Source organism: Cimex lectularius, unplaced genomic scaffold (genome assembly GCF_000648675.2).
Source record: "Cimex lectularius strain Harlan isolate CLEC.00 unplaced genomic scaffold, Clec_2.1 scaffold202, whole genome shotgun sequence".
In the NCBI taxonomy this organism is placed as follows: Eukaryota; Metazoa; Arthropoda; class Insecta; order Hemiptera; family Cimicidae; genus Cimex; species Cimex lectularius.
In genome coordinates, this window is record NW_019392803.1 from 454,986 (window position 1) to 481,697 (window position 26,712).

Genomic DNA, 26,712 nt, shown 5'->3' on the forward strand with positions numbered 1-26,712 from the left:
GGCACTTTCTTTTAATCATGTTTTTTATTGCAATTTTCATTCATTAGTGGTTAAGTCCAGCGGTTGGGACATCCCAGCCTTAGCTACCTCAATCACTTTTTCGCTACCTTCCAGATCCATGTATAATCTGTTTTATTATTATTATTAATGAATTCATTTCCTCTGCCTTCTAAAATGATTAATTTTCTTGTTGAAAATGAAATTTTGGTTAAGTGAACCTTGTAAACACTCAATAAGTCCATTACATTTAAATTTAACTTGTTCTAATACTTTGAACACATGTTTATTACATTTAATTAATGTTGTTATTGTAATGATAATAAAAATGAAAACAAAGTTTATTACAAAAGCCTTGTAATAGATGATACCTGTAAGATTAATTGGTGAGTATATAATATGTATCTTTTTTTGGGCCCAACCCTGAATTCCGAGACTGGAAAACAAGGTCCCACAGGTTTTTTTTTTATCGGACTATAGTAATATAATCTATTGATCAGGCACCTTCTTATGATAAATGAAATATTCCAATTAAAACCATTAAACAATAGAAACAAAAGATTCTTTATGTACTCAAATATTTTCTATGAAAGCCAAAGAACGAATTTGAAATCTTTTATATTAAACCCTATTTAAATGTAAAATTAATTTTGCTCCATATAATTTAATTTATTCTTTATACTGAACAAAAAATAAATTTAAGAATCTTTGATTACAACCTATTTAAAATAAACTTGCAATTTTTTAAATCAAATTTAATTCATTTTAGAAAAGTAAAATTAATTTTTTTTTGTTATGATCTATTTTAAAATAAAATTACACTTTTTATCACAACTGTTAAATCAAATGTCATTTATTTAATTTTTCAGTATAAAAATATAAAGTTTGTTGCAAACTTTTTCAAAACTAATATACTATTTTTATTTTTTGGTTTTGGTTGGTCAAAATTTAACTAACTTCATTCATGGGCACAGTTATTATTTTCTTTTACAAACAGCTCCTTACCCAATGAAGGGCAGAAAAGGAATGCCCTTTTCTTGTCCCTACTCCTTTTGTCACCGCCACATGTGTGTGTGTAGGGACAGGCGGTACATTTAAATCTAAACGTGACACATATACGATCTCAGAAAGGAAAAAAGAATTGAAAATAAAATTTTCACTTTCTGATAATGCAATTGTTCCCTTTTATCTCTGCTATCTGCCTTGAGACAGCTCCTCTGATAATTTTTTTTTAGAGTTCTAACCAAATCTCTTCAAATGTGTATCAACAGTGTCCGTGAGAGCCGCCTTAAAAGAACTGCTCAGTATGTCAGAGAATGCCTTAAAAAATCCATGCTGCATTGAGGATTATGAAAAAATAGCCTGTAACAAACTGCCAAAATATGCCACAGACTATTTTAGGTCAGGAGCGTGCGGCGAGTACACACTCAGATTGAATAAAAGAGCTTTTGAAAGTTGAGTAAAATTTTAATGTCTTTGCAAAGTTGAAGTTTTGTCAGTATATCTAATTGCATTACAATATCCAGGCTACGAATACGACCGCGAATGCTCAGAGATGTTTCTTGCAGATCGACAAAAACTACAATCCTTGGATCAGAAGTTGCAATCCCTATTGGAGTTTCACCAACTGCCATGCAAAAAATGGCACATCCTCAAGGCGAATGCGCAAATGCCAGAGGTGATATTTTGTTGTACAATTTATTTTTTCTTAATTTTATTTATTTATTTTTGAAATCACAGCTGTTGGAAAGACTGGGTCTGTATTTATTCTGTCAACGTTATCAACAACAAGCATTGAAGATGTTGAAGAAGGAGCTCCAGACACAATAAAATGGTTCCAATTGTATATATACAAAACTAGGTATTTGTTTACTGTTATTATTTTATTTTTTTAAGTGTTGAGTGCTCTCAGTACAATTAAACACCTTCTGGAGATATTAGTTTTAAAATTAATTGTTACTTAACAATGGTGAAAATGAAAAGGAAAGCAATTAATTTGAAACTGTATTATTTGAAAAATATTTATGTGGAAATTTTGAAAAAATTACAATTTATTTTTCCGAATATATAGAGGAATAACACAAAGTTTAGTTAGTAGAGCAGAAGAAGCAGGTTTCAAAGCATTAGTTCTTACAGTGGATGCTAGTATTTTTGGAAAAAGGTACGCTGACGTACATAACAAATTTTGCCTCCCGTCAAATTTAAAGTAAGTCAGTATATAAAAATAAAATAAATGAGATAATCATGCTGGCGTGTCCAACAGACTAGCCAATTTTAACAATGACTCTTTCTCAAAAATGGCCGAGTCCGATTCCGGCTCAAGCCTGACCGACTATGTCAATTCCCTTTTCGACGACACACTCTGTTGGAAGGACGTCGAATGGCTCAGGAGGTAAGCTGGTTAATTTCAAGAGAGAGAAAAAAAACTTACACCTCTGCCTTATATTTTTAGCATAACAAAACTTCCAATCGTATTAAAAGGCATATTAACAGCGGAGGATGCCAAAATTGCCACCAGTATAGGAGTCGATGCAATTATGGTATCAAACCACGGTGCTCGCCAGCTGGACACTTGCCCTGCAGCGGTATTTTAACATAAAATTTATAATTTTCTCTTTTAAAATTAATACACAAGACTATTTATTTGTGGTAGTTTGATTTTTAAATATGCCGTTGGAAATTGTTAAAATATTACATTCATACCAATTTGTTTTGTCCTCACTAATTTGTTGTGTTTATAACACAACCTTGTGCTCCCTTTGAAATTTATCTTTATCTTGATAGCCATATCATTTCATTTGTTTTTTATATAACTTTATCAGGATTTTAACATTGTAGCAGTTAATTTTAGACTTGTTTAAACCTAAAAGGAAAAAAATATTGAGATTATAGTAATGAGATACTGCTATAATTGAGAATCTCTTTGGTAAAAAAAAATCATAGTAAAATTCAAATCATATACAATTTTATCATTAATTTTGAGTTAAGTGGTAATATTTGACAAACCATACCTGAAGTGTTGAGGCAATTTAAAAAAAAAAATTAATGTAAAACAAATATTATGTTCGACTGAATATAAAGCCGAGTAAACAGCATTAATATCTGGAACAGTCTTAAAGAGTAAAATATCGTTGTTTCACTGCGTGCAAATCTCAGCCTTCAAAACATTTTACATCAATTATTTGCAAAAAATTATGCAATTGTCTGAAAAAGACGTCAGATAGTGATATCAGGGTTTTAAGTGGGGTGAGGCACTGACCACGGTATTTCTGTGAAATTGAGCAGTCAAAACCAAACACATTTTAATATTGCAGCATTCAATACAGTAGTCCAAATTTTTACTTTCTCAAGTTCCATAATGTTCTCTCTGTTCAATGAATTCCACCCTGGAATAATCTTATATAATTATCAGACTGAAAGAATATATCAAAAGCAATATTTAAAAAAAAAAAAAAACTTTTTTTAAGGTGATGTTTCAACGGTCACTTCATAATTTGTGGTTTTCCTCAATTCCTGCCTTATACACGTTCACTATTCTAGACAATTTCTTTCTATCATCTCATGTCCAGCACCCACTTATTTTATTTCCAGGGCATCTTTTCTACTGGGATTTTATTTTGTGCTTTTTCTTTCCCAGATTGAAGTACTCCCTGAAATTGTCAAAGCTGTAAATGGTCAATGTGAAATATACCTTGATGGGGGAATCCGGTTTGGAACCGATGTCTTCAAGGCTCTCGCTCTTGGTGCTAAAATGGTAAGTTCAAAAATGTAAAGGTGTGCCTTGATTATAAAAAAAAATATTTTATTTAATCCCCCAAGGTTTTTATTGGGAGGCCAGCGGTCTGGGGCCTCGCATCTGATGGTGAAAATGGCGTTAAAGCAGTCCTTGACATCCTCGGGAATGAATTCAGCCAAGCTATGGCATTGTCAGGTAATTAATCAAAGAAAAAATAACCGATGTTACGGCTGCTGATCAAAATGTCTTTTGCAGGCTGTAAAACCTTGGACGACATAAAAAAGGAGATGGTTGTACATGAAAGCATATTTGCTAATCTGTAACATTTGTCTTATGCTCTACATTTTTATTTCTTTGTGATGCAGGGGAAAAAAATTTTTTTTTCATTGCGTGTAATTTTTCCCAAAAGTTAATCTGAAAACAAAAGTTCACAAAAATGGGAGATTATGAATCAGAATCAAATTCCAAATAGCTAATTTATTGTGAGATGAGAAGGGAACACATTGTATTAATATTAAAATATTGTTAAACAATATGTAACAAAATCAATAAATAATATTTACAAATATGTACTATAAATAAATTTTAAAAAATGACAAATTTATTTAACATTCCAATTTATAAAAATAGACCAAACATTACAATTTTGTTTTTGAAATTTCATTTTAATTTATAGAGTTGATGAGGAAGAACAAACATAAGAAAAATTGGATTTGATGGATTTTAAACAGCCACATGTCACCACAATTTATAAATATCAATTAAGTAGGTACAAGGTGCTTATTTTAAAAAGAATGCCCCACAAAAGATGGCATACCTATCAAGTAGTATTCACTTAGTAAAACACAAGCACTCAAGATACAAGTTGAAACCCGTAACGAGAAATTCACATCACAGCGTTTTTTGCTATTCCTTCAGCATAATTTAGAAATACTTAATATATATATCACAAATTAATGCGGTTGAAAAAAAAAAAAAATTAAAAAACCTTGCTAAGAAATTTTAACATCTTTACAGGTACATGGAGGAAATAAATTAATATCGAGTTATTAAAAAAAAAATTATAACTGCACAATCAGAATATGATCTGATTCTTTATCAATTTGAAACATGCTGTGTAACAATTTCAGTACAAAAGCTTAGTTAAAAAGGCAATAGTTAGTTATTTATTGCCCTGAAAGACTGACAATGGGTAACTGTTTTGCCATATTATATTTTTTTCTGGTCTAATATAAAACCATCAATTTTTCAACCTTTCCTGGACATAGCACATTTTCCATATAATTTAAACATACAAGACAACAAACAGAACTTTCAGGGTCATAATCATAATTAATGAAAAAAAAAATATAACACTTTTTTACACATCTTTAGTTTTGAGGCACTTTCTATTACTACGCAGTATATTCTACATATTTTATTGTTAGTAGAATTAATTGCTAACAATTGTGATATAAGACCACTCAAATAGAAAATCACTTTCAAGTCACATAAGAAAACACTTTCCATGACTAACTACAACTTAACGTGTAACCTCTAATATTTACCATTATTTATTGGGTAGCATTGTGTAATTGAATATAACAACTTAAAATAAAGCTAAGCTAACACCCTATTCCAAATTTAGTTTGGAAACCAGCAACCTTAAAAACCTATGAGGACATTTAACATAAAGTAGTTGTCTTATATTTTTCTTTCAAAGAAAAAAATATGTCACGACTGCATGAAAGTATCTTCAAGTAAATTTGCTTTTAACTTACGAAATAAAAACAATCAAGATTTCTTGGAATAAACCAATAAACTGTTGTCACAGTGTTATTAAATGTGAGAAATTTCATTTAAATATTAGAATTTTTTTGAAGTGTTGTTTTGCTTAAAAAATAAATGTGTGACAATAATTTAATATCAATTGATAAGCAAAAGTACTGGAAAAAAAGCCCATGCTACTTATAAAATATAATTCAAATAGTCAAATTGCCTATAACAATAAGTGCCAAAAAATTTTATTTTCATCACAAGCGATGACGCAATTGTTATAAGCATTTAATATTAATACAATAAATAAAGAAATGTGCTTCATAGGAGGCTTGTTTTAATAGACGTCATTTTATGACGAGAGCTAGTTCAATGAGAAACCGCACATTATGTTTTATATAAGTTTCATAATTCTCTGATACGTCAATTGTTACTACAAAAATACCACTCAAATAGAAGTCTTCATTTCTAGTTGGACTTGGATTTGATTATATTTTTTAAAAATCCTAGTGGTAATTTACTTTACAAATTAGATTAATAAATAAGAAATCCTATTCCTTGTTCAATATTACCCTAAAATAATGATGATAACCAATAATAATGTCATAATTAGTAATAATCATAGTAAAATTAATTTTCATATTTTTTTATTGCATCTTATATGTACATCTTGGGAAATCTTTCACCAGAAAGCTAAAACATAACCATTAAACTGTTCATCGAACTTGTTTAAGACAACGGTTTTGTCATCCACCCACATGGATACTACTTTGTCCCGAAAGAAAGTTTGCATTTGTTCTGCTTTCTTCCAATCCCATAGTTGCAACGACATTGAAGTGTTAATAACTATGAGGTTGTTCATTACCGGCATCATGTCGACAACCTTCCCATTCAGCTTGAGACTGTAGTCCACTTTAGAAGGTTGCACCAGTTCCTGTATATGAACCGTTACATCATCAGAAAATATGATTTTATCATCGGACGTCAGGATTATCGGAAGATGTTTGTCTGCGAAATATGTGTACATTTCTTCCTGATTTTGTATGGGCCAGACTTGAAGTTCACAATTTTTCATATTAGGTTCCGTAGAGATTTTTGCACATATAAAATTTCTAGATACCGTCAATTCACAAGCTTGTGTATCGATTTCAAAAGTGAGGGTCCACGCACCTTCAACAGTGTCGTAACATGAAATGAAGTGGTTGTTATTTACCGTATAAGTCAAATACACCTTTTCTTCAAAAATTTTAATGAAATGACATCTAATACAAGCCTTTTCTGGTGTCACATCCACTTCTTTTTCGAGAAAACCAGAAAATATGTTGTAAAAAAATAATTTACATGGATGCTTGTTATCTAGTATGACAATGTACCGACTTGTAAACTTAAGAGTCAGGCGACTTGAGTCTTGTAGTGTATTAATTTTGTGATTGCACTTTGAATTCTTGACTTTGATATTATACACACATTCATAAGTATTGCCGTTTTTCCTCATGCAAATAATGTAACACTTCTGTACATAAATTAAAAATTCTTTCAGTATAAAAATAGAGTCAACTCGAAACTCTGAGTGGGCCACAGGTATTCGCATTTTCTTTCCTTTATTATCAATGTCAAATAATTCAATATTACTCGAATTTGTGTTTGCAACCATCCTGTCCTTATAATAAGTCACTTTGAAACCTGTGTGTAAAACCGTAAACGTACCGAAACGCCAATTCTCCTCGAGATACTTGTACTTCTTGAAGTGACTCCTCCAATGGCAATCTGGGGACAGCCGCTGCGAGAAATCGTCAACTCCTCGAAACGCCCTCAATGGATTGTAGACAAGACTTTTTTTGAGATATTCCTTGTTGTGGATACCCACTACTGCGCTCAACCTTGACCAAATTGAATTGCTGTTTATTATTTCCCTCCATTCGGTCGATACTTTAGAACAATTCCCAAGATCTGTGAGTCCTAGGTATGAAAAAATTTGTTCTAATATCTCTACTGGAATACAATCCATTAGGCTCTGCAACAAACAAAAAAGAACAACAACTCATATTATCCCCTGGTGTACTGATGACAAATTTTAAAATGCTGCCTGGGTGAATCAAAACCACTTGATTTGAACACTTCAATTTTATGATTGATCTAAAGACAGTTCAATAAAAAATAAAACTCGAAACCATTTTGATAATTGAATTGTTTAACTGACATACGGCTGAAACATCGATAATTTCATTGTGATCGCACAAATAGAATATCTTCATTCAATTAACTATGTCAAATGAATCGTAAGAATTTAAAACAAACTATTTTACTGGTACAAATCATAATAAACAATTAATTCCCCCTCCATTATTTTGATTCACCATGTAGCAACAAATCCATTATATTTAAGTAAGGCTTTCAAAATTTACAGAACGTTGTACACCTTCACTAACTAAACAAATAAATTTTAAGGACACTGAAAAACTTTTCCTACAGATTAATTAAGTGGCAATTGTATTAACAATTCAATGGTTTTTTTTTCAGATATTCAAGGATAATGAAAATCATTCATTAGAATTTAAAAACTGGATTTATTAGCTGTTTCATCCTTACAAAAAATGTCTACTTACTACTTTTTTCTTTTTTAATAAGCTTGCTTGTAGGTGCTTTTTCTTCTACAAACAGATTTAGCAGATAATCTCAAGCTGATAACTCTGTTTTCACAGTTCATTCATTAAAATAATAAATTTAGCGGTGGTCATTGAAATATTTAATTTGTAGTCAACCTTTACAATTATAATTAACTGATTAAACAGCTGATATTAGTTCATCAACTCGCAGACTACTAACCAAAAAATTAACAATTAAGCACAATTGTATACAGGGTTCATGTAAAACAGTTGTAAAAATAAAGCAACAGTCCATGTGATGAAAATAGAGGATGTGGATATACTGGATGGAAGAGGGTTGAATATTTACAAACATGCACTGTGAACAAAGCAAAACAGACATAAATGCACAAAAAGACAGAAAACTGTAAATACTATAAGTTAAGATTGTATGTGTTTAAATTAGTAATAAAATTTTGACCTTAACTACAAAATTTTCTTTGGTTAATCATGCGATACAAGTTAATCCTAATACAAAACAATCCAAATATGTATCAAGATATATATTTAATTGTTTTTAAATTATTTAGTGGATCAAAGAGGATTCAACTGATTCATTAATGTACAAGTAACAAAAAATTATAAACTAAAAATGTATGCTAAGGGGAAGAAGACTGGTAATCAGTTACTTACAAGAACGTTTTTTTTTGCATGTTTAGAATTAGGAGGATCTCCGCTATCTGGGGCTGATCTTTTGATCCCTGCGAAATTGATGATTGGTGATAGTGGGCAATTCAAATATTCATCAGACATGTTGTCGTCATCATCACCACCCAAATTGATTATCATTTCCTTTTGGACAACCTCCATAGAATGACTCCTCTTCACCAAAACAGTTGCCACACGAGTTGAAGAGTGAAGGAACTCGGGACACTGTCTGTCATAAATTATCGGGATTAGGAAAAAAAAGAGATTGCCCCATGCTGATTTAAAACTATTTTCCATTAAATAAAAACTGAACAGGCTTTTTGTTTTTAATATTAAATTTTGATGTCAAAGGATATTGTTCTCCAAAATGAGAAATTCTCATATCAAATTTTAAAATTGTGATGGTGAGATCTATTCTTTAGCAACTTATAACTTTTTAATTCATCTATGATACCATCAAAACTGGACTAGAGTACAATTTTTTTTGCAAAAATATATGGTGATTAGTATATCTGCAAGTGGATAAACTTATGCTGTATTTATTAAAGTGACATTTTTCTCTTCTGATCCGTATATAAAATATTGTAATATCGCCAAATAAATATGAAAAACCAAGTTCTACAGAACAATCTAAATACAAACACACCCGTGATAATTTAATTTAATTGCAATCTATTACCCCTAACAGGTTTTAAATCTGAAATTAGCACTAAGCATAAAATAATGATTAAAACACGTATCTATATATGTATAGTATATTGTATGCATCAAGAAAGGTTCTATAGGCGTAAAATTCAATAAAAAATTCATAAGCAAAAATGCAACTTAACTTAATACACTAAACAGCAAAAACTTATTAACAAGGTTCTATTTTATAATTCTTCAAAAACATCAGCATTGAGAAGGACTGAACAAAACAATAATTTTCAATATATTTATTTCAATTATTATTCCTCAGTAAACTTGCTATTTTTTTAAATAATAAATTATGGGTAAATTATTTGTTTTTTATTTTAACAAAAAATTGTAATATTGTTAATCCAGCTTTCAGGATATCAAAAATTCAATTCTTCAGCAATGTAAACTATGACTGGGATTTAGTTAGAAAACCATTCATTGTACACATCATTAAATAGGAAAAATAATAACTTTATACATCTATCATTAGATATTCTTGTTAATCTTTGTTTTTTGGCTTTATTTGTATATAACTTTGTGTTAATTAAAGCAAGAAACTGTCAAAAAAAAAAAAAAAAAAACTTGCCAAGAAAAGTGTTAGTTGAAGACAGTTAAAAAAACAGTAAACAATTAGTAATTTCACTGTTCATATGGTTCAATGACAAACTACAAATCCCAAAACGTAAAAAGGACAAAAGTATACAGTTTGACAAAAAATACAACTTATTAAGCAGTACACACAATTTCTCGCATTAAGCATACTATAAACAGCACAAGACTATTTATCCAACATTTCCAGCATCTGTTTTTTGTTTATGTGTACATACACAGTGGAGAGACACATACAAACAAAAAACAGAATTATTCCTTGACTCCACACCATCATAAATCAGAAAAACTCCAGCATATATTTTAACAATAATAATGACTATTTTCTAAGGAAGTGCAAAGATTATCTTAATTGTGCTCTGATTTATTATCACACTTTCCTGTGCATCCATTCTTTTATCCTCCACAACTTCCACTAATGAAATCTTTCCTATTAAACTACTAAAAATAAAAACACTTATCCAACAGGGTTTAACTCTTCTAGATAAATAATAGACAGAATAAAATAAAATGTAAAGATGCCTCCTCCCACTGGCTTTTAAAGAATCAGTATCAATAACCAGAAGATTCTGCATTCATGTACCAACTCAACCTCCGCTTTTACCAACAGGCTGAAAAGTCCTGAGGCATAGGGGTTTTCAAGTAATTTCACTAAGATAGTCTAAACAGTATAATCCTGTCATTGCTTTTAAAGGCCAAAGACAAGGATCTCCTTGCAAGATTTGAAAGGAAAATAATCTCAGAATAAGTGGAAGCAGGAAGAAACGCAGAATTTTACAGGTTTTTTTATGGTAAAGAGAAGTATAAACCATAGATACTGTAATTCAGGGAATAGCTCTTGAGAGGCGCAGTAAACATCTTCTGGGGGGACCGCGGTAGCCGAGTGGTTAGCATGAGAGACTCTCACGCTGCGGTCGTGGGTTCGATTCCCACCGTCGCCTCTGGCCCTTTTTTCCCGATAACCCCCAATTTGAACGCACAAGAATTCGTACTATGGCTAATATGCAAGATCATAAGGCAAAAAAAAAAAAAAAAAAAAAATCTGAATAAAACATTCTATGATCTATCTGTAAATCCAGAAGAGATCAAACAACCAAACTATGAAATCAATGTAAAAATAATCAACAATTCATGCAGAAAGTGCTTGCATTATTAGACATAATTTGCCAAATATTTAAACGTTTTAACACTGAGAGCTCAATGGACATCCGCAAAGATGCACACTAATGAACTTGGCATGTATAAATTCTAACAAAATTCATAGATGAATATATTCTACAATGGTCTTGATCAATACAAGCCAGAAGGCTGCAGTGCTTGGAATACAAAACACCAATTTCTGAACGTTCCCTTATAAATCCATAAGAGGCCAGACAGCTAAGGCCGGAAACAGAGACTAACAATGTTAAGACAATCTTCCGATTGTCAAAAATAGCTGAAATCATTTGTCAAAAAGTTTGTATGACTGTTTAGAGTAGGAAAAAGAAGACAAATTGTCTAACCTAAATTAAACCTTTAATTTGACCATGGCTGATCATGTTGGTCTGCCTATCCTGCATAGTTCTGTCAGACCAGTTTCGGCATTTCATTATCTTCAGAGTTTGTTCTGTGTTATTATTGTCACAGACCAAATACAAAAGATGATGGAATATGTCTGACATACCAACCCAGCGAGGATAGGCAGATCAAGATGATTGGTAATGATAAAATTACATGTTCATTACTCTATAAACCACAGGAGGAAATCTTGCAATGTGTTATTAAATTTCATAGTTTGTCATCCTTGACCAATTCCTGGTACAGATGAGACCGCCATATTTATCTTAGACCTATGGCACACATAGCGGTTTTGACCGAAGCGTTTACTGAGAGGAAAACCGAGTAGGTGGGTCATTAAGAAATGTTGAGAGTGGGACATGACAGACGATGAGATTGTGTCACCTGGTGGTTTTGAAATCAAGTTGGTGGGTCAAAGAGATGTCCCCCCGAATCAGTTTTGAAAGCGTTTTTCCTGGAATGGTTGTGTACCATCAGCCGTGCCACACATATCTGTTTTACACCCAACTAGGCGTAAACCATCTGTTTCAATTTTTTTTTTTTTTTTGCCTAGATTCCTAATTGAGTACAAATTATTGAAATGTCCTTTTTTCTGTCTTTTTCCCACAATCGGATGATCCAATATTCCACTGTTTTTCGTCTTTTTTCCATTGATAATACAACAGGGACGGTAGAAATACTCTTCGACGGTTCTTCCACAATTGCACTAATAAACAATAATATATTGTACTGTATTGACAAAATTGGAAAATGAGACTAGTTGGCTCCTTTGAAATAACTGACAAGATGCAGCTAGTGAAACTGCAGCATCTGTCAGCTGGAGAAAAAAAACTATTGTGTTAAATGCTTCAGTCAAAACTGCTACGTGTGTCATAGCCCTAATGATTACAATTTTGGTGTCTCCTTGTGCACCACATCCTATTTGCATATCTCTTCAATAAATGACGCTTTCATTTATTAGACAAATATTACAAAATAGTATATTGTGAAAAAATCAAACAAATCATATGTTAAAAGTTTTCTATAAATAGTATTACAATGCTATAAATGTACAAAGCACTTGGGAATAAAATAAATTTACTGAAGGGTTTTGCATTTGGTAATGCAATTATGGTGTAAAAAATGCATGCAGCCATGAATAAGAAGCAGAATGGACAGTAAAAAATTATAAACTGGATGAACTAAACTAATAATATGCTTGTATTTTATTTGTTTGGGAATTAGTTTTAAAAAAAGAATATTGTATGGAGTGTACTCTGGCTAATAATAAATTAATTTAGCAAGGTGAAAATTTTGCCAATATGGTACTTGCCCAAGCTGATAAGGGGATTTGTTTTATCATTGTACCTGTGTGATATTAATGATATAAGTTATCATCAGTGATGAACTCACGAATTTCAAAGACCTACAGTGAAAAATGTGCCATGCTGAAGGTTAGGTGACTAGGTTCAAACTCTCCCATACAGATGTGAACCACACAGGCTTATACTCGGCACGGATTATCTTCAATTTTCAGGGCTAAAAAAGGTCCAAAATCCGTTTTGGAAATGTCGAAGGTCTGAGGGAAGACGGCGAATCGTTTTTTCGTCGGAGAGTAGCAAAATGTGATGGGACGACAACAGCCTTGCACAGACAAGAACCACTCTTGAAACAACAGGTACGATCTTGTCAGGTCTAGACGTCGTCAAGACTTTTAGGGCCTGTTTATTACCCGGTGCCCTTTACAGCTAGGGTTCGACGTACAGTGAACAAACAATCTTTCTCCATTTTGTTTACAAAGGGAAGAGGAATTCGTCCCTTCTACCGACCCTACCACACTTATCTCTTACAATGGTACATTTCTCACTTACCAAAATATTCGCTTTCTTTCATTAATTCCCGTTCTTGATTTTGGACTGATTTTCATTAAAATAAGGCACCGAACAATTTTATGGAGGAGCGCGTAAAGAAAACTTATAAAAACTTCTGCCCCTTTTTAACAGTCCGACTGACGTTATCTGGACAGCGTATAACCCTACAAATTGCGAACCTCTTTGCAAGCTGGCAGGACAGTGTTGCCAATTCATTCGCCGAGTCGAACGGTGGATCAGCGCCACCTACCGGCCAAAAGCGGCTTCAAAACCACCATCTTTTCCTTTATGCAAGAGGATACGAAAAGGATTTTTGTAAGAATATTCAAATTTGTCTAAAAAAATCTGTTAAAAGTCTAATAATGTGTCTAGTTCTCCTTCTCTCAGACGTTTTTGAAGGTAAGAATATCATATTGATAAGTAAAGCTTATTTAAATTTGAACTCTTAATAATTCAGACATTAACATAATTCAATCTCTTCTATCGTTTCAATAATTATCCTACCCTAGTATTACAATTATGCTCATCCTTTACATTACGCAGTTTGTTATAATTAGCATATTTAACTGCATATAAGGCGAATTTAAAAGTAAGAAAAACGTGTGGTGATTAGTGACCGTTAGTCGATAATTATTCAGAAATCGTGAGATGCGGTCTGGTGTGATGTAGGTTTCAGAAAAATAATTTCTTTATCGTGCGACGTTTCGATCTTTATTGAGATCATCTTCAGGGCCTGGGATTTACAAACATTGTTTAAATTTAACAAATACATGTAGGATGTGGAAAAAAGTGAATTTATACAATGCAAAAAAATATATATATATATTTTTTTTTTACTTTTACAAGAAGAAGTAAGAAAAATACTCAGTTCCTTCATCAAGCTTTCAAGAAATATATCCCCCTTCATCAGTGATATTTGATTGTAATTTTAATGATTTACATGTTTAGCATAAATTTAATATAAATATCTATTTATAATATAGCAATCCATATAAGTTTAACAGTCATAATTGACCATATTAATTATTTAAATTAATTATTTGTTTTATCTAAGGTCTAGGTTGAGATGGAAAAGTTGTCATGAGTGGATTTCGAACCCACGATCTTCGGTTAAATACGCTGCTTCTCTAACCACTTGAGCTATCGTGACTTCGATCAAAGTTGAAGGTCGTTGGTTCGAATCCCACTTGTGACGCTAGATAAAAAAAATAATTACTTTTGCTTAATAAAGCCTTCCACCACTCCAATCCAAGGAGAAGCCAGAGCAGCAGTTCACAGGCTCGTAAATGGGCAACCACCAAGGCACCAAGGAAAGTTATCAGTTTTATGAGGAATAGCACATTTTCCATTGTACGGCTAAAAGTTATAGGGGTTCCACAGTAGACCATTATAGTCGCAGTGGAGGAAATAATTGTCTTCTGCATATTTCATACAAGGAGAGAAAAAAGATAGGCCATGTTAACAAACAATAGATACTGAAGGAGGAGTTACAGACAGATCTAAGTACAACTTTACTAATAAGTACAAGCGAAAGCAACAATACCAAAGCGAAGAGTGAGCCAAAAGTCTGATGGTCAATTGTTACTGGTATACTGATGGCTCAAAAGCAGAAAGAGGCACAAGCATTGTATTCTTTGGTGTGAAGACTGAACTGACTTTAAACTTAGGTAAATAGAGGTTTCCAGTATGAAAATTGTAATAATTGAATACAACACCAGAGAAGTAAAAAACTGGGAACACATTCCAGGATGATAGCTATTTTCTCTGACAGTCAAGAAGCACTTAGCCTCATGCGAGGTAAAGGTGATAAACATATAGAATAGTACGGAATCTCTGATCTCTGCCAGAAGTCGGTGACACCAATGGCACTGTGGCATTGGTCCCTGGGCAATGAGAAAGTCGTCATGTGGACTCATGATAGTGCACTGCCACCTAACCAGGAACATGCATCATATAGGGGTACTGACATAAAATAAATAAACACTGTGCAAATACTGCCAGGAAGAAGAGGAGAGTGCAGAACACATTCTATGTTTTTGTGAGGGTCTAAGAAGGTGTAGATTCTTGAAAGTAGGAGAGGAAAAGCCGCAAGGAATTTTCTACATTAAGAAGCTGCTGGAAAGGCTATGTATGTTGACTAGAGTGCAATAGTTCTACTAAGCGAGGTGCGAAAAACCTTGTGGCCCCCTTCATTTATCCCTATCCCATCCCTACTTTGATTTTATGAACTTGGTTTTTGCTATATTCAGCCATTTATAATAAGCACATTTAATGCATTTAGAAATATACAGTATATTAATGTAGTACTGAAATATTTTATAATTTGGTCATTATAAATCATCCTGGTCTGTTTATCCTCTCTGTGTTGGATTCTCCATTAAGGCATGTTTTAAAATTCTGCCGGTGTTGGGTTTATCATGGTGTTTGGTCTGTCAATCCAATACAGTGAAGATAAGCGGACACAGATGAGAAATTTGCTGACAACCAACACATATGAGATAGAGAAATCTCACAATTTACTCAAATGACTCCTTTTGATTGTGAGTGTATTTTCTAAACGGTAAAGACCAATAGATAGAAATTTAATTATTTAGACTACCACCAGACTAATTATTTGATTATTTTTACCGCTCTACGCTTAGTATAAATACCATTGGAGTTTGATTTTTAAGAAAAATTAGCATTAAAGATTAAATATTTTATAACAGGAGCTAAAAAATAAATGTTTTCAATTTTTTGAGAAGTGAACTTTCTGAAATTCTTTATGAAACGATAAATATTTTACTTACCAAATTAGCAAAAGTAGTTAAATTAGTAGCTGTGAATAAGCCATTTCACACTAACCAATCAATTATTAACCCTATGTTTTTGATAAATAGATAATGATGATAAATAGTAATGAAGTGTTCATGAAATTTCTCTTTATGGCCTATAGTATGATAAACCTGCAATTCGGTTATTATTAATCATCCTGATCTGTCAGTTGCATTTTGCTATCTGCAGAGTTGGGTCTGTCCTGGTTGACAGTCCAACCCAGCAGAGATGGAGGATTGGTAACAACCAACACAGATGAGACCAAGAAATCTCACTATTTACTACAAATAATTCTTAAAACTTTTTTTTACTGGAAAATATTGGTTATTACAGACAACAAATAAAATTAAGGATAATTTTGATAAAATAAACTGTTAAATAGTTGAGAATAGGCCATTTCACAATACAAGTACGTGAAATGTAGGATAATTCAGAATGATGATAGGGCAACCTTGAATAAAGGAAATAATTCCATTGAGCTATTTTAGAATAAATTTAAACTTATTTAAAAAAAAAGAAGAAGAATAACTAGGCAATTGAATAAATCTTCTGGTTGTTCCTCCTTACAGAAATATTATCAAATTAAAGCTAAAATATACCAGATCTCTCAGCTAAAAGAATAGTTGTGAATAGGCTAATTCAGACTGATCCAAAATGTATAAACATACAATTCATATTGTAATGGTCAATCATGTTGCTAATAATACTATTTTTACTCTTTTGTACTTCATTTTGCCTGTCTGACATTTGCTGTATCATAAAAGAAAGGTGGATAATCTTAAAAATAATACTTACACTAGAACAATTATAAGAAACTCATTGTATCACCCTAAACTAGCACGAATTCATAAAAATTTTAAACTTCTCAATCGTATACAAAAGACTTTATGTCATGTAGAAACAATTTAAATAGAAATATTCTAAAATTTGGTTGTTTTGGAAATTTCAAACTGGTTTTTGAATTAAAAACAAACAGACATAAATTAAAATAAATAAATCACACCTACCTCCTAGTTTATAACAAACGTAATTTATTTTAATCGTCAGCTCACCCCATTTCCTGGCAGCTTTTCGTCAATTGCTCGCCCCTTTTTCTTGTCCTTGCTCGCATACCAGCTAAAAAGATTAGGATAATTTTGTGATGCTCTTACAACTCTCTAAACAGCACTTTTCAAAACTAACATTGTCATATTGTGGCGGTAAGTTCAGCATTTAATGATTTCTATTTTGTGTGTAGCTCGCGAGTAAATTAAAGTGTTAAAAATGCACTCTTTTTTCTCTTTAAATAAAAAAAAATCAAACAAAAAAAAACAATCCTACATACATATAAATCAATGATTTGACACCTGATTTCACATACCAAATGATTCCAACTATATGGGTGTTATAACTGTTTTACACTTCTCTTAATGTCATCACAAATGATTAAAGTTGTGTTTGTTTGTTTTTTTTGTTTTTAAAAATAAGGGCCTAGATACGACAATTTACATATTTTAATCGATTACAAATTATTTAAAACAGTCAGAAATTTAATTTTTTGAAATTTATTTAAACTTATTCACTTGACAGAACTTTCATACAACAAAATATATCACCTTGAACAATAGAAAAAACAATAAAATAACCACAGAAAAAACACGATGAACAACTATACTGAGAATAAGATAAAAAGAAAAGAACAAAAAAGAATTTATTCGTAGAAACTATTGTCTGCAAATGTATCATATATTAAGATAATATTTTAACTTTGTTACTATCGACTTTAGTTTATTCAAAACCAATACAACTTGTATTTTTTTAAAATTTACATTGAGCATATGGTAATTATATAAAGATAAATTAGTTTACAAAAACTTCATATGTTCTGCTGATGCTGATTATTTACAAATATAGGGATTTTTGCTATTCTATTTTGCTATTCTATGGTCAAATTGTGCATAAAGTTGTAAAAACAACTCAAATATAGTTTTATTTTTTCACCAAATACAAAAAACAAATGTTTTTGTTCAAAAACATTTTTAATTATATTAAAAAGATGGTTAAAATAGACCAAATTTAGACCAAAATTGGTTAAAATTTAGCCCGGCTATTCTCACAGTTTTATAAATTTCCAAGTATTTCATTATTGAAAAAATATAATTTAATAACAATAAAACTGCTAATGTGCATGGAATGTAATGTAAGATTAAAATTTTAACATTTGTTATTATAAAATAATTACAATGTATATTAATTTTTAAATTAATAAATGCTTTATTGTCCTTATTCCAACTTTCAAAAATTAGGTTGTAAAAGTGATGCCCTTTTTTTAAAGAACACTACTGTTTTTGTTTGTCATTATTATTGTTAATTAGATGCTTATTTAAATTATACAATGGCACCAAGATAGGTAGAAAGATTCTAAATAATAAAAAGATAATCAGAACAAATAAATTTCATTACTATCTTTGGTCATTTGTGAGGCATTAATATAAGATTATTCTCCTAAATTTTCTAATTTTTTATCTTCAACTTTATACTTCCTTTTTTTTTCTTTTTTTTTAAATAAACACAATCAGTTTTCTTGGTTTATCAAGAAAAATGATAACAATTATGAAAAAAAAACTGTTTAAATATAATTCATACTATTTACAAATTAAAAAACAAAAAATGACTAAATGATAACTAAGGTAAAATCTAATTTATCACAATCTTTGAATGATAATGAGCAGCTAAAAGAACAATGTCCACACTTCTTATTATCGGTAGGAATAATGGTAAAACGGTATTTAAAACAGCCGCATCATCTGAGGTTGTCCAAACTTTTTGATTTGATTATTTTTATAGTTGGCTTTGCTAGAAGCGAGTTCATTTCCTTTGATTCTTCCTCGTTGATTGGAGGTGGGATGTCTTCGATGCTTGGTATGATACTGTTTTTAATTTTCTGAAAATAAAAAAAAAAAAATTATCAGATTGGGTGGATTATTATTTATTTTATTTCTTTGCTTACACACCTGCCATAATGTTTTTCCTTCCATACTGGCGACTACGTAGACAGCAAGTATGGGAATGCAGAGGAGACATGAAGCTGTAATGAACCAGCCGAGGACTTCAGCCCACCATGGATATGTGTACATTCCATTGTTGTATTTAGGAGGTTCATAGTCAATTATACTAAAAATCCATAGGCACTAGACGCAGAAATAGAAAAATTAGTACAATTTTGCCATGAAGAGGATTGGACATGACTCACCAAAATGAGGCTTGGTGCTGCAACAGACCAGCACACCTTGAAATAGAAGTACGGTCTTTCGCCTGACATCCTGTGTATATTTTTTGACAGGCGCTCGGCGCCGTAGCACCAAGCAATGGCGATAACTTCAAAAAATGCAATGCACATGACTGAATTCGATACTGCATAATGATCCACCAATTGGAAAAAATATATTCCTCCCTAAATAGAAAATAAATTGTTACTAATAAAATGAAAATGAAACAACAGTTTTATAACCTAGCCCATTTGGATTTATTTATTAAAAACAATCAATATTCAAAGTAATATACCTGAGTTATGTGAGGTAATCCAAGGATGAATGATATGCAGCAAACAACGAGTACGAGCAATTCATGACATACTAATTTCTTTTTTATCCAATTTGGAAATCCATCTTGGAAGGAAGTGACAACCACTTCAACCAGAGCAAACTGAAAACAAGTGAATAATGAAATATTTAATTTCAAGGATTTATTTAAATAAAACCTCCAATAAAATTTTACCTGGCTGTTCAATCCGAGACACAAGAGCATAAAGAAAAATAACACAGCCCAGAAACTAGAAAAGGGCATTTTCGACATGGCTTGAGGATATATAACAAATACCAATCCCGGACCTGAAAATTCAGTTTTTAATGTAAAAAAAAAAAAAAAAAATATTTGTTGGTTTTACCATCGGCGATGACATCCTCAACAGAAGTTGCATGTTCCATGGCAATGTTTCCGATAGTTGCAAAGACAAACACACCAACTATAAGACTAGTGACAGCATTGATCGTTGATACAGTTATAGTATCAACGAGAATCCTATTGTTGGACCTGTTGTAACTTGCAAATGAAATTACGCTGCCGAACGCAATACCTATCGAGTTAAAGTTTTGAGCAGCAGCATACACCCAGACCTGGTGGTCAAAAAATTTTATTTAAGGAAAATAATTGAAAGTAAGAAAGTACAAAGAAAAAATTTTTAAGACATACTTTTGCGTCTGCAAGAAGTTCTAGTTTCGGGTTGAAAAGATATTCTAAGCCCAGTTGGGCTCCATCAAGTGTTAATGATCTTCCCAGGAATGCTAAGACGAGAACGAAAGGAAGAGTTGCTGTGAAGTAAAGTACCCTTCCGGATGACCGTACGCTCTTCCAGAGTGCAAAATATACTAGAATCCATGCGCATATCAGGCAAGCTGCCAATTCCCATCTTACAGATCCCGGGTTTTCTATGCCGGAACTCATCTGGAGTACTTTTTTTCTGAAAATTGATAAAAATGTATAATTTTCTATTACTGGGTAAGATACGATTTGAACGCACATATAAAAATCTTCAGAAGGCGTGCGCGAGTTGTTGGGCCTCGGAATCTTAAGACCGGGGTACCAGCATAATTCAGAGTTCCACATGTTACTACATTCGCTCCATGGAGCATCAGATCGAAACGCAGTGAAGAAATAGAAAAGTGCATATGCTATTATCACATTATAATAGGTCGACATAAAAAACGCTACTACTACACTCGACAGACCTGCCCCTGTAGAAAAAAATAAAAAGAAAAAATCGGTATGATTAAAATTGGAGCAAAAATTTCAAGTGGTACCTTTAAAAATTGGACACATTTTCGAAAAAGCCCCGATTGGGCCACGTTTAGTAAACTGACCTACTGCCAATTCCATATACAGCAGAGGAACACCGCATGTAAACAGGATCAGGTAATACGGTATTAAGAATACTCCTGTAAATATATTATATTAAAAATCAAAATTCAAAGGTCGTGTGTTCAAATCCTGCTTGTTACACTAACTTTTTCATCTCAATCAAGGCCTTACATAAAAAGAATAAATAATTGAAACAATTAATATGGTCAGTTATTACTGCTAAGCATATACGGATTAAAAAATCAAAATATTTAAAATAATATATACAAATATAAAAATTTTCTGGTAAATATTGACAAGAAACTTAAAAAAATTTAAAATATTGCAAAGTCACCAAGATAGATAAACTGTCAAGATTTCTTGGCTGGTATGTCAGATTGTTTGGATATTCATTCATGGATTGATCACCCTTGACTAACCTAGACCACCGATAGATGAAAACAGAAGAAACAGACTATCCATAACTATCTTTTTAAAAAGGATCAGACTATCCAGGATGATCAGGGTTGATCAAACTATGATCAAATATAAATAACTAAAATGAGTCAGGGTTCAGTAATATGAAAACATGAAGCTTTTATTTTAAAAGTTTTTCTCATATAAAGATGTAGACACAAAATGTATTTGTCAAAGTTTTCTTGGATTAACTATTAACATATCTTTACTACATGAACCTGTAATAAAAGTTCACCAAATGAGCAAAGAGAATTTATAAAATCAATGTTTATAATTTCTTTAACAAGAAAACGAATGATGAGACATAAAGGCTTGTTCAAAAAATTGTAAAAATTCCAGTTCCAACTTCTTGTCTCAAAAAAAAAAAAGTTTTTTGAGGGATCTCAGAAAACAAATTAATTGCTCTGTGTTGTCAAGAGTCATTTCATATTTAAATGAGATAATGACTAATGTTGAGTCCAGGTCAAAGGCATATTTTCAAAGAAACAAGCTGTAATTATAGGCACAACTCGTGTCGGCCGTTTAATCAGGATATGGCAATCTTAAACTGACAAAGTGATAAATCAAACAGTCCTTCCCCTAAGAGTTTAACCAAACCATTTAAAATGTTTATAAACAAAAAATAATATACAAATAAATGTTTTGTTTTTCTTACTGAGTTATGAACATACAAAGAATTTAGCTTAATTTAATATTTTACTCACCTCCTCCACTAGCATAGCAGAGGTATGGGAACCTCCAGAGGTTCCCCAGTCCGACCGAGTAGCCAACACATGCCAGGATGAACTGGACTTTGTTGGCCCAGTGGTCTCGGCCTCGCTTCCTTGTCGCTATGTCATCAGTGTCCCATTCCTCCGACAACGTGTAACTGCTGCAAGTAGACATGTTGTCACAACCGGAACTGCTGAAAGCAAAAGGCCCACTACGAATCAATAGGTTTATAGTTTCATCCGCCTTCCAATTAATTACAAACAAGTCATTTAAAGACAGGCCACCGAACTGAAAAACTAACTAGTATTTGAATTTTTAAATTGGTGTATCAGCATAATATTGAGACCGGTTGTTACACAAAAATGAGGCATAAACTATATCCTCATTTTATGCTGGTAATGACCATGAAAACTTTAAAAGTTTGATCAAATTATTGAAGACTGAGTTCATAAACCGACATCAAACCTTGAGTATACAATTTCAATAATAAAACAATTTGCATTGCCTTTTTAAAGGGACAAACTAAAGAAATACGAAATACACAAGACGTACATAAATTAAAGGAAGATATAAACATGGTTGTTGACCCAGTAGTAACAAACAAAATTTGTTCTTTAAGCTTTCTTTTTAGATCCAAGGTAAAAGGATCCATAGTTAGTAAATTAAATTGCATATTATGGGATATTGCAGATGTAGGACTAGTTCATTCTCGGTTAAACTAAGCAGCATACAATGTCACATACAATACTTAGAAGGAATAAATCTGCACCATTTTACAAGAACACCCCAAACAGTTTGACTTGCGAGACACCCCCGATTGGCTTGATTATGGCTTATAATTTTTTATTGCCAGATATTTATGTTTATTGCCAATTAAGAGATATGCTCTTTGACTGTGTGACTCTAAGTGGAACCAGATGGCCAATAAAATTGAATCGTCTGACAGTGGGTCACAGGGCAGAGTTTGAACAGTTTGTCAGTTGAATGGATTTAGATATTTTGTAGTATAATCAATACTTAAATTAATAAGTTTAAAAAAATGTCGATGAAATATTGTAGATAACAGTAAAATCTTGAAAGAAGGAGTACTTTTGGAGCGGGGCGGTGGGGGGGATTGCAATTATATTATTTGCAGTATTAGACGCTAAAAATTGGTCATTACTAGTCATTTTTATCAGTCAGACGTGTTTGTGCATTTTGCCATTTTGTCAAATATCAAGTGTTAATCAAACAAATTGAATATTAAATAACAAGACATGAAAATTAAAAAAAACCTATCAATCCAAATAAATAAAAATAATTCTTACATACATAGATTGAAGGACTATAGAAGGCAAAAAAAGTATGCATTAATAGAGATTTTTGATGTGTCTTACAAGGAGATGACCAGGTTGGTGTGACATGGATTTGGATAAACTTTTATTGGTGATTCTACACTCCAAAATAAGACATGTATCCGCCACTTCTTGTGAATAGGCCCTGGTTTCGACAAAACAATTTTTGAAAGTTGAAATTTTCCATTTTATAATATTTTTATAAAATTTATCTCTGTTCTATTTACTCAAATCAACAATGTGAAAATATCATTTTACAGCATTTTTTTTGTAGATTGCAATAAAAATATAGTAAAAGTTAATCAAATATCAATAACCCAAACGTTTCTAAAAACCAAATATTTTTCAAGTAAACTAGGTAATAAACATTTTTTTCGTGAAACTAATATTAAACTTCGTTTTAGCACCTCTAGAGACCCCTAAATATAAATTTCTATTTGAATTGAAATTTATCGATTTTTGATCCCTAAAATTTTTTCGATTTTTAAGAAGTCGTTCTCTGAATATATGATGGAAATGGCTATAATTAAAAACAAAATGTTTTTAAGGTCAAACATACCGTTTGAAAGAAGAGAAACGTAGCTTTTTAACGACGTATGTACTATAAAAATATGTAAAATATTCCTATAAAAAAATACATACATACAATAAGAAAATATTTTTATCACAAATTAACCTCGTTTTTTAAATGGAAATAATTTTAATGTCTGATACAATTATAAAATGCACTTGACAATTTCTTTAAAACGAATTATCAACCATTAAAATCGGTCTCCTAGGTATTGAGAAAAATGGTATTACAGCTTCCACTAGAATGTCCAGTCACGTGTCGAAATTATCAGTTAAAAAATTAATTTACACCGATTTCCGCGAAAGTCGGTATGTAAAGATTTTATAACGCTAGAATCACGAAAATGAGGTCAACTCCAACTTTTTTATTACAATCTACATAAAAAATGTTGTAAAATGGTGTATTCACATAGTTGAATTATGTAAGTAGAAAGGCGAAATAAAAATATTTAAAAAATTTTTAGGCGAAACCAGGGCTTATTCATAAGAAGTGGCGGATAGGTGTCCGGTATTTTTGGAATGCAGAATTACTAAAAAAAAAAAGTTTGGTTCAAATCCGAGACACACCATCCTGGACGGCTCCTGTTAGTTTAAGCAATAATTTTATCAAATAAATTTGATTATTCTTGACTCTATTGACATCAATTAAGTGCTGAATCCACAAATTACAAATTAAATAAAAAACTTATTAATGTCATATTGATGTGCTATAGAAGATGAAAGTATATTGGAATGAAAATTAATATATTTTTTTAAATACATATGAATAAAAATCGTTTCAAAAATTTGATTATTATTACTATTATTTTACCAGGTTAGCAACAGCAGAGGTCATATAAACCATCGGCGTGTCGGTGTTTTTGAAAAAAGCCTATGTGTAAGTCGGTTCCGAATGTAAGGACACGGGATTGGTGTAACGCCTTATGCTGGGCACATACATCTAAAGATTTACGCCGAATGCTTTCGCCATAAATATTTTCTGCGCAAATTGAAAAATATATAGCGGCGAGTCTCCACTCAAGTTGTGCTTTGTTTTTGCTATCTTCGCTCCCCACCAGGTTGGTTCATGTTTGGGTATGTGTTTAGTAATAGAAATAGACAAAGAATTCCTGTTGCAGACGTATGAAGACCATAAATTGTCGTGGGATCCTAAACATAAGAGGCATAAATGGCAAAACCAAGAGAAACGACGCGTGGCAAGTCCTAGCAAGTTCGGTAGGAATAACGTTGAGGATGCAAAGAAAAAGATGTCAAGCCTTCTTAAATATTTCAGGCGAGAAAAATCAATTCACGAAATCAATTGGAACGGGTAAATGTAAGTTAAACAATCATTTATTATTTTCCAGGTTTTAAAACAATACCATTTTAGAATCGAATAATAGAAATTCATGATTTTGTATGTTCCTTTCGCCAACCCCCGGGATGCTTCTTTTTTCTTTTTTTATTGCCCCCTCATTCCCTTGCAAAAAAAATAGCTGCTGGGGGTTGGCGAACGGTGCCCCCGCTAGTTTTATATTACCATATTTTTTTGAATAAGACAGAAAGATCAATCCTAAATAAACACACTCAAAAACTTCCGCGCCTCTCGATTCATGGCAGGCTCGCTAGAAAAAATGACGTTTACACTACTCCAACTCTTCGTCGTTAACATTTTCTATGCATTTTTATTTTAATTTGAATTCTATTTTATTGCCTTTCTCTGTTGTATACCTCGACAGGGCTAACTGTCAGTAGTAAATATTGTATTTTTGAATTTATAATCAAACCTATTTTCTCAAAACTTTGTCCTAGTGGCTTGTGGTGGCAAATGCTAATAGACTGGGAACTGCAACCGTCTCAAACCTTCCCTATATCCTCGTGTGTCTAAAAACAATCGAGGGATGTGCACAATATCTCCCTTTTTATTTCCAGTTAATATTTCGTAGTCGTCCTATTACTATCAAACGGGTCCCGTTATACACATTGACACTTATGCACAAATTTCTTAATACCATAAATATGCATCCTGCATTTAAGTGCAGTTCTACAGGAGGCAAACCCGAAGGTGTCACTGATTCTAATGGATACTGCAAACTTACGTTTTCATTGTCGGCTTTGTCACCAGCTAGTGACTCAGCATGATCTATGGAAATACAATTAACAATTTCCACTGGTAGTTTTACAATAAGATGATTGATTTTTTTTCACTTAATTTCTAGTTGCTAATATAGCTCTATTTTTTCCTAAGACAAATCTAATGGATAAAACTTCAATTAAATTATCGCATACCATTTCCTGGTCTATTTCAAGTTTTTATGATATTATTTCCGATATCTAACTAATCTGAGAAATTAAATGCAATATCCTCCCGCACGCATATTCTTGGACAATTTGAATTGCTGAAAGCTATTCCATAACAAATTATTTTTTAAAAATGTAAATTTGTCATTTTTTACGACTGGTAAAACCTGTCGAAA

The 26,712-nt window shown here is 31.9% G+C and overlaps 3 protein-coding genes and 1 long non-coding RNA gene across 22 annotated transcripts in view; 2 read left to right on the top strand and 2 right to left on the bottom strand.

Annotated features, from left to right (window-relative positions):
• The window catches only part of LOC106669369 ((S)-2-hydroxy-acid oxidase GLO1), a 36,190-nt gene extending 31,853 nt beyond the window's left edge, over positions 1-4,337 (top strand). For 2 of the 3 annotated variants that reach the window (XM_014398799.2, XM_014398797.2), the window contains exons 2-10: positions 1,269-1,452; positions 1,524-1,675; positions 1,738-1,858; positions 2,069-2,203; positions 2,261-2,389; positions 2,450-2,582; positions 3,635-3,751; positions 3,817-3,928; positions 3,989-4,337. In XM_014398799.2, the coding sequence (XP_014254285.1) occupies positions 1,304-1,452; positions 1,524-1,675; positions 1,738-1,858; positions 2,069-2,203; positions 2,261-2,389; positions 2,450-2,582; positions 3,635-3,751; positions 3,817-3,928; positions 3,989-4,056 (1,116 nt within the window). In that variant the 5' untranslated portion in view covers positions 1,269-1,303 and the 3' untranslated portion in view covers positions 4,057-4,337. Of the gene's footprint in view, positions 1-311; positions 384-1,268; positions 1,453-1,523; positions 1,676-1,737; positions 1,859-2,068; positions 2,204-2,260; positions 2,390-2,449; positions 2,583-3,634; positions 3,752-3,816; positions 3,929-3,988 lie in introns of those variants that run through there. The other variant, XM_014398795.2, reaches the window with a different exon arrangement.
• A 1,115-nt stretch (positions 4,338-5,452) lies between these two features.
• Positions 5,453-17,757, bottom strand: LOC106669376. 13 transcript variants are annotated; one of them, XM_024228094.1, is made up of 7 exons: positions 17,650-17,756; positions 17,472-17,568; positions 17,342-17,405; positions 8,767-9,006; positions 8,315-8,452; positions 8,095-8,139; positions 5,453-7,502 (listed from the first exon to the last, which is right to left on the bottom strand). In XM_024228094.1, exons 2-7 carry the CDS (start codon positions 17,477-17,479, stop codon positions 6,171-6,173), a joined length of 1,827 nt encoding a protein of 608 aa, XP_024083862.1. In that variant the 5' UTR covers positions 17,480-17,568; positions 17,650-17,756; the 3' UTR covers positions 5,453-6,170. The 13 variants fall into 13 exon arrangements, with proteins under 13 accessions (XP_024083862.1, XP_014254305.1, XP_014254306.1 ...); XM_014398819.2 differs by having other exon boundaries at positions 8,767-9,010; XM_014398820.2 differs by lacking the exon at positions 17,472-17,568 and having other exon boundaries at positions 8,767-9,010; positions 17,650-17,757.
• LOC112127331 lies at positions 13,195-25,569 on the top strand. The gene is made up of 3 exons (XR_002910513.1): positions 13,195-13,282; positions 25,071-25,314; positions 25,375-25,569. It is a non-coding gene; the product is annotated as an uncharacterized LOC112127331 (long non-coding RNA).
• LOC106669375 (sodium- and chloride-dependent GABA transporter ine) overlaps positions 18,449-26,712 on the bottom strand; it is a 93,225-nt gene continuing 84,961 nt past the window's right edge. For 2 of the 5 annotated variants that reach the window (XM_014398816.2, XM_014398814.2), the window contains exons 2-11: positions 22,346-22,545; positions 21,128-21,262; positions 20,848-21,061; positions 20,520-20,787; positions 20,215-20,443; positions 20,046-20,158; positions 19,833-19,973; positions 19,522-19,722; positions 19,283-19,459; positions 18,449-19,212 (exon numbers count right to left, since the gene is read on the bottom strand). In XM_014398816.2, coding sequence (XP_014254302.1) covers positions 19,072-19,212; positions 19,283-19,459; positions 19,522-19,722; positions 19,833-19,973; positions 20,046-20,158; positions 20,215-20,443; positions 20,520-20,787; positions 20,848-21,061; positions 21,128-21,262; positions 22,346-22,526 — 1,800 coding nt within the window. In that variant the 5' untranslated portion in view covers positions 22,527-22,545 and the 3' untranslated portion in view covers positions 18,449-19,071. Of the gene's footprint in view, positions 19,213-19,282; positions 19,460-19,521; positions 19,723-19,832; positions 19,974-20,045; positions 20,159-20,214; positions 20,444-20,519; positions 20,788-20,847; positions 21,062-21,127; positions 21,263-22,345; positions 22,564-26,712 lie in introns of all 5 variants that reach the window. The other 3 variants (XM_014398815.2, XM_014398813.2, XM_024228092.1) reach the window with 2 other exon arrangements.

What these genes read in the sequence shown, in the direction of transcription:
- LOC106669376 (XM_024228094.1), bottom strand. An exon ending in AAAAGCTGCCAGGAAATGGG is followed by an intron (nt 9,007 to 17,341) that starts GTGAGCTGACGA and finishes TATGACAGACAG; the next exon opens with TGTCCCGAGTTCCTTCACTC. An exon ending in GCTTAATTGTTAATTTTTTG is followed by an intron (nt 8,140 to 8,314) that starts GTTAGTAGTCTG and finishes ATCTGTTTGTAG; the next exon opens with AAGAAAAAGCACCTACAAGC.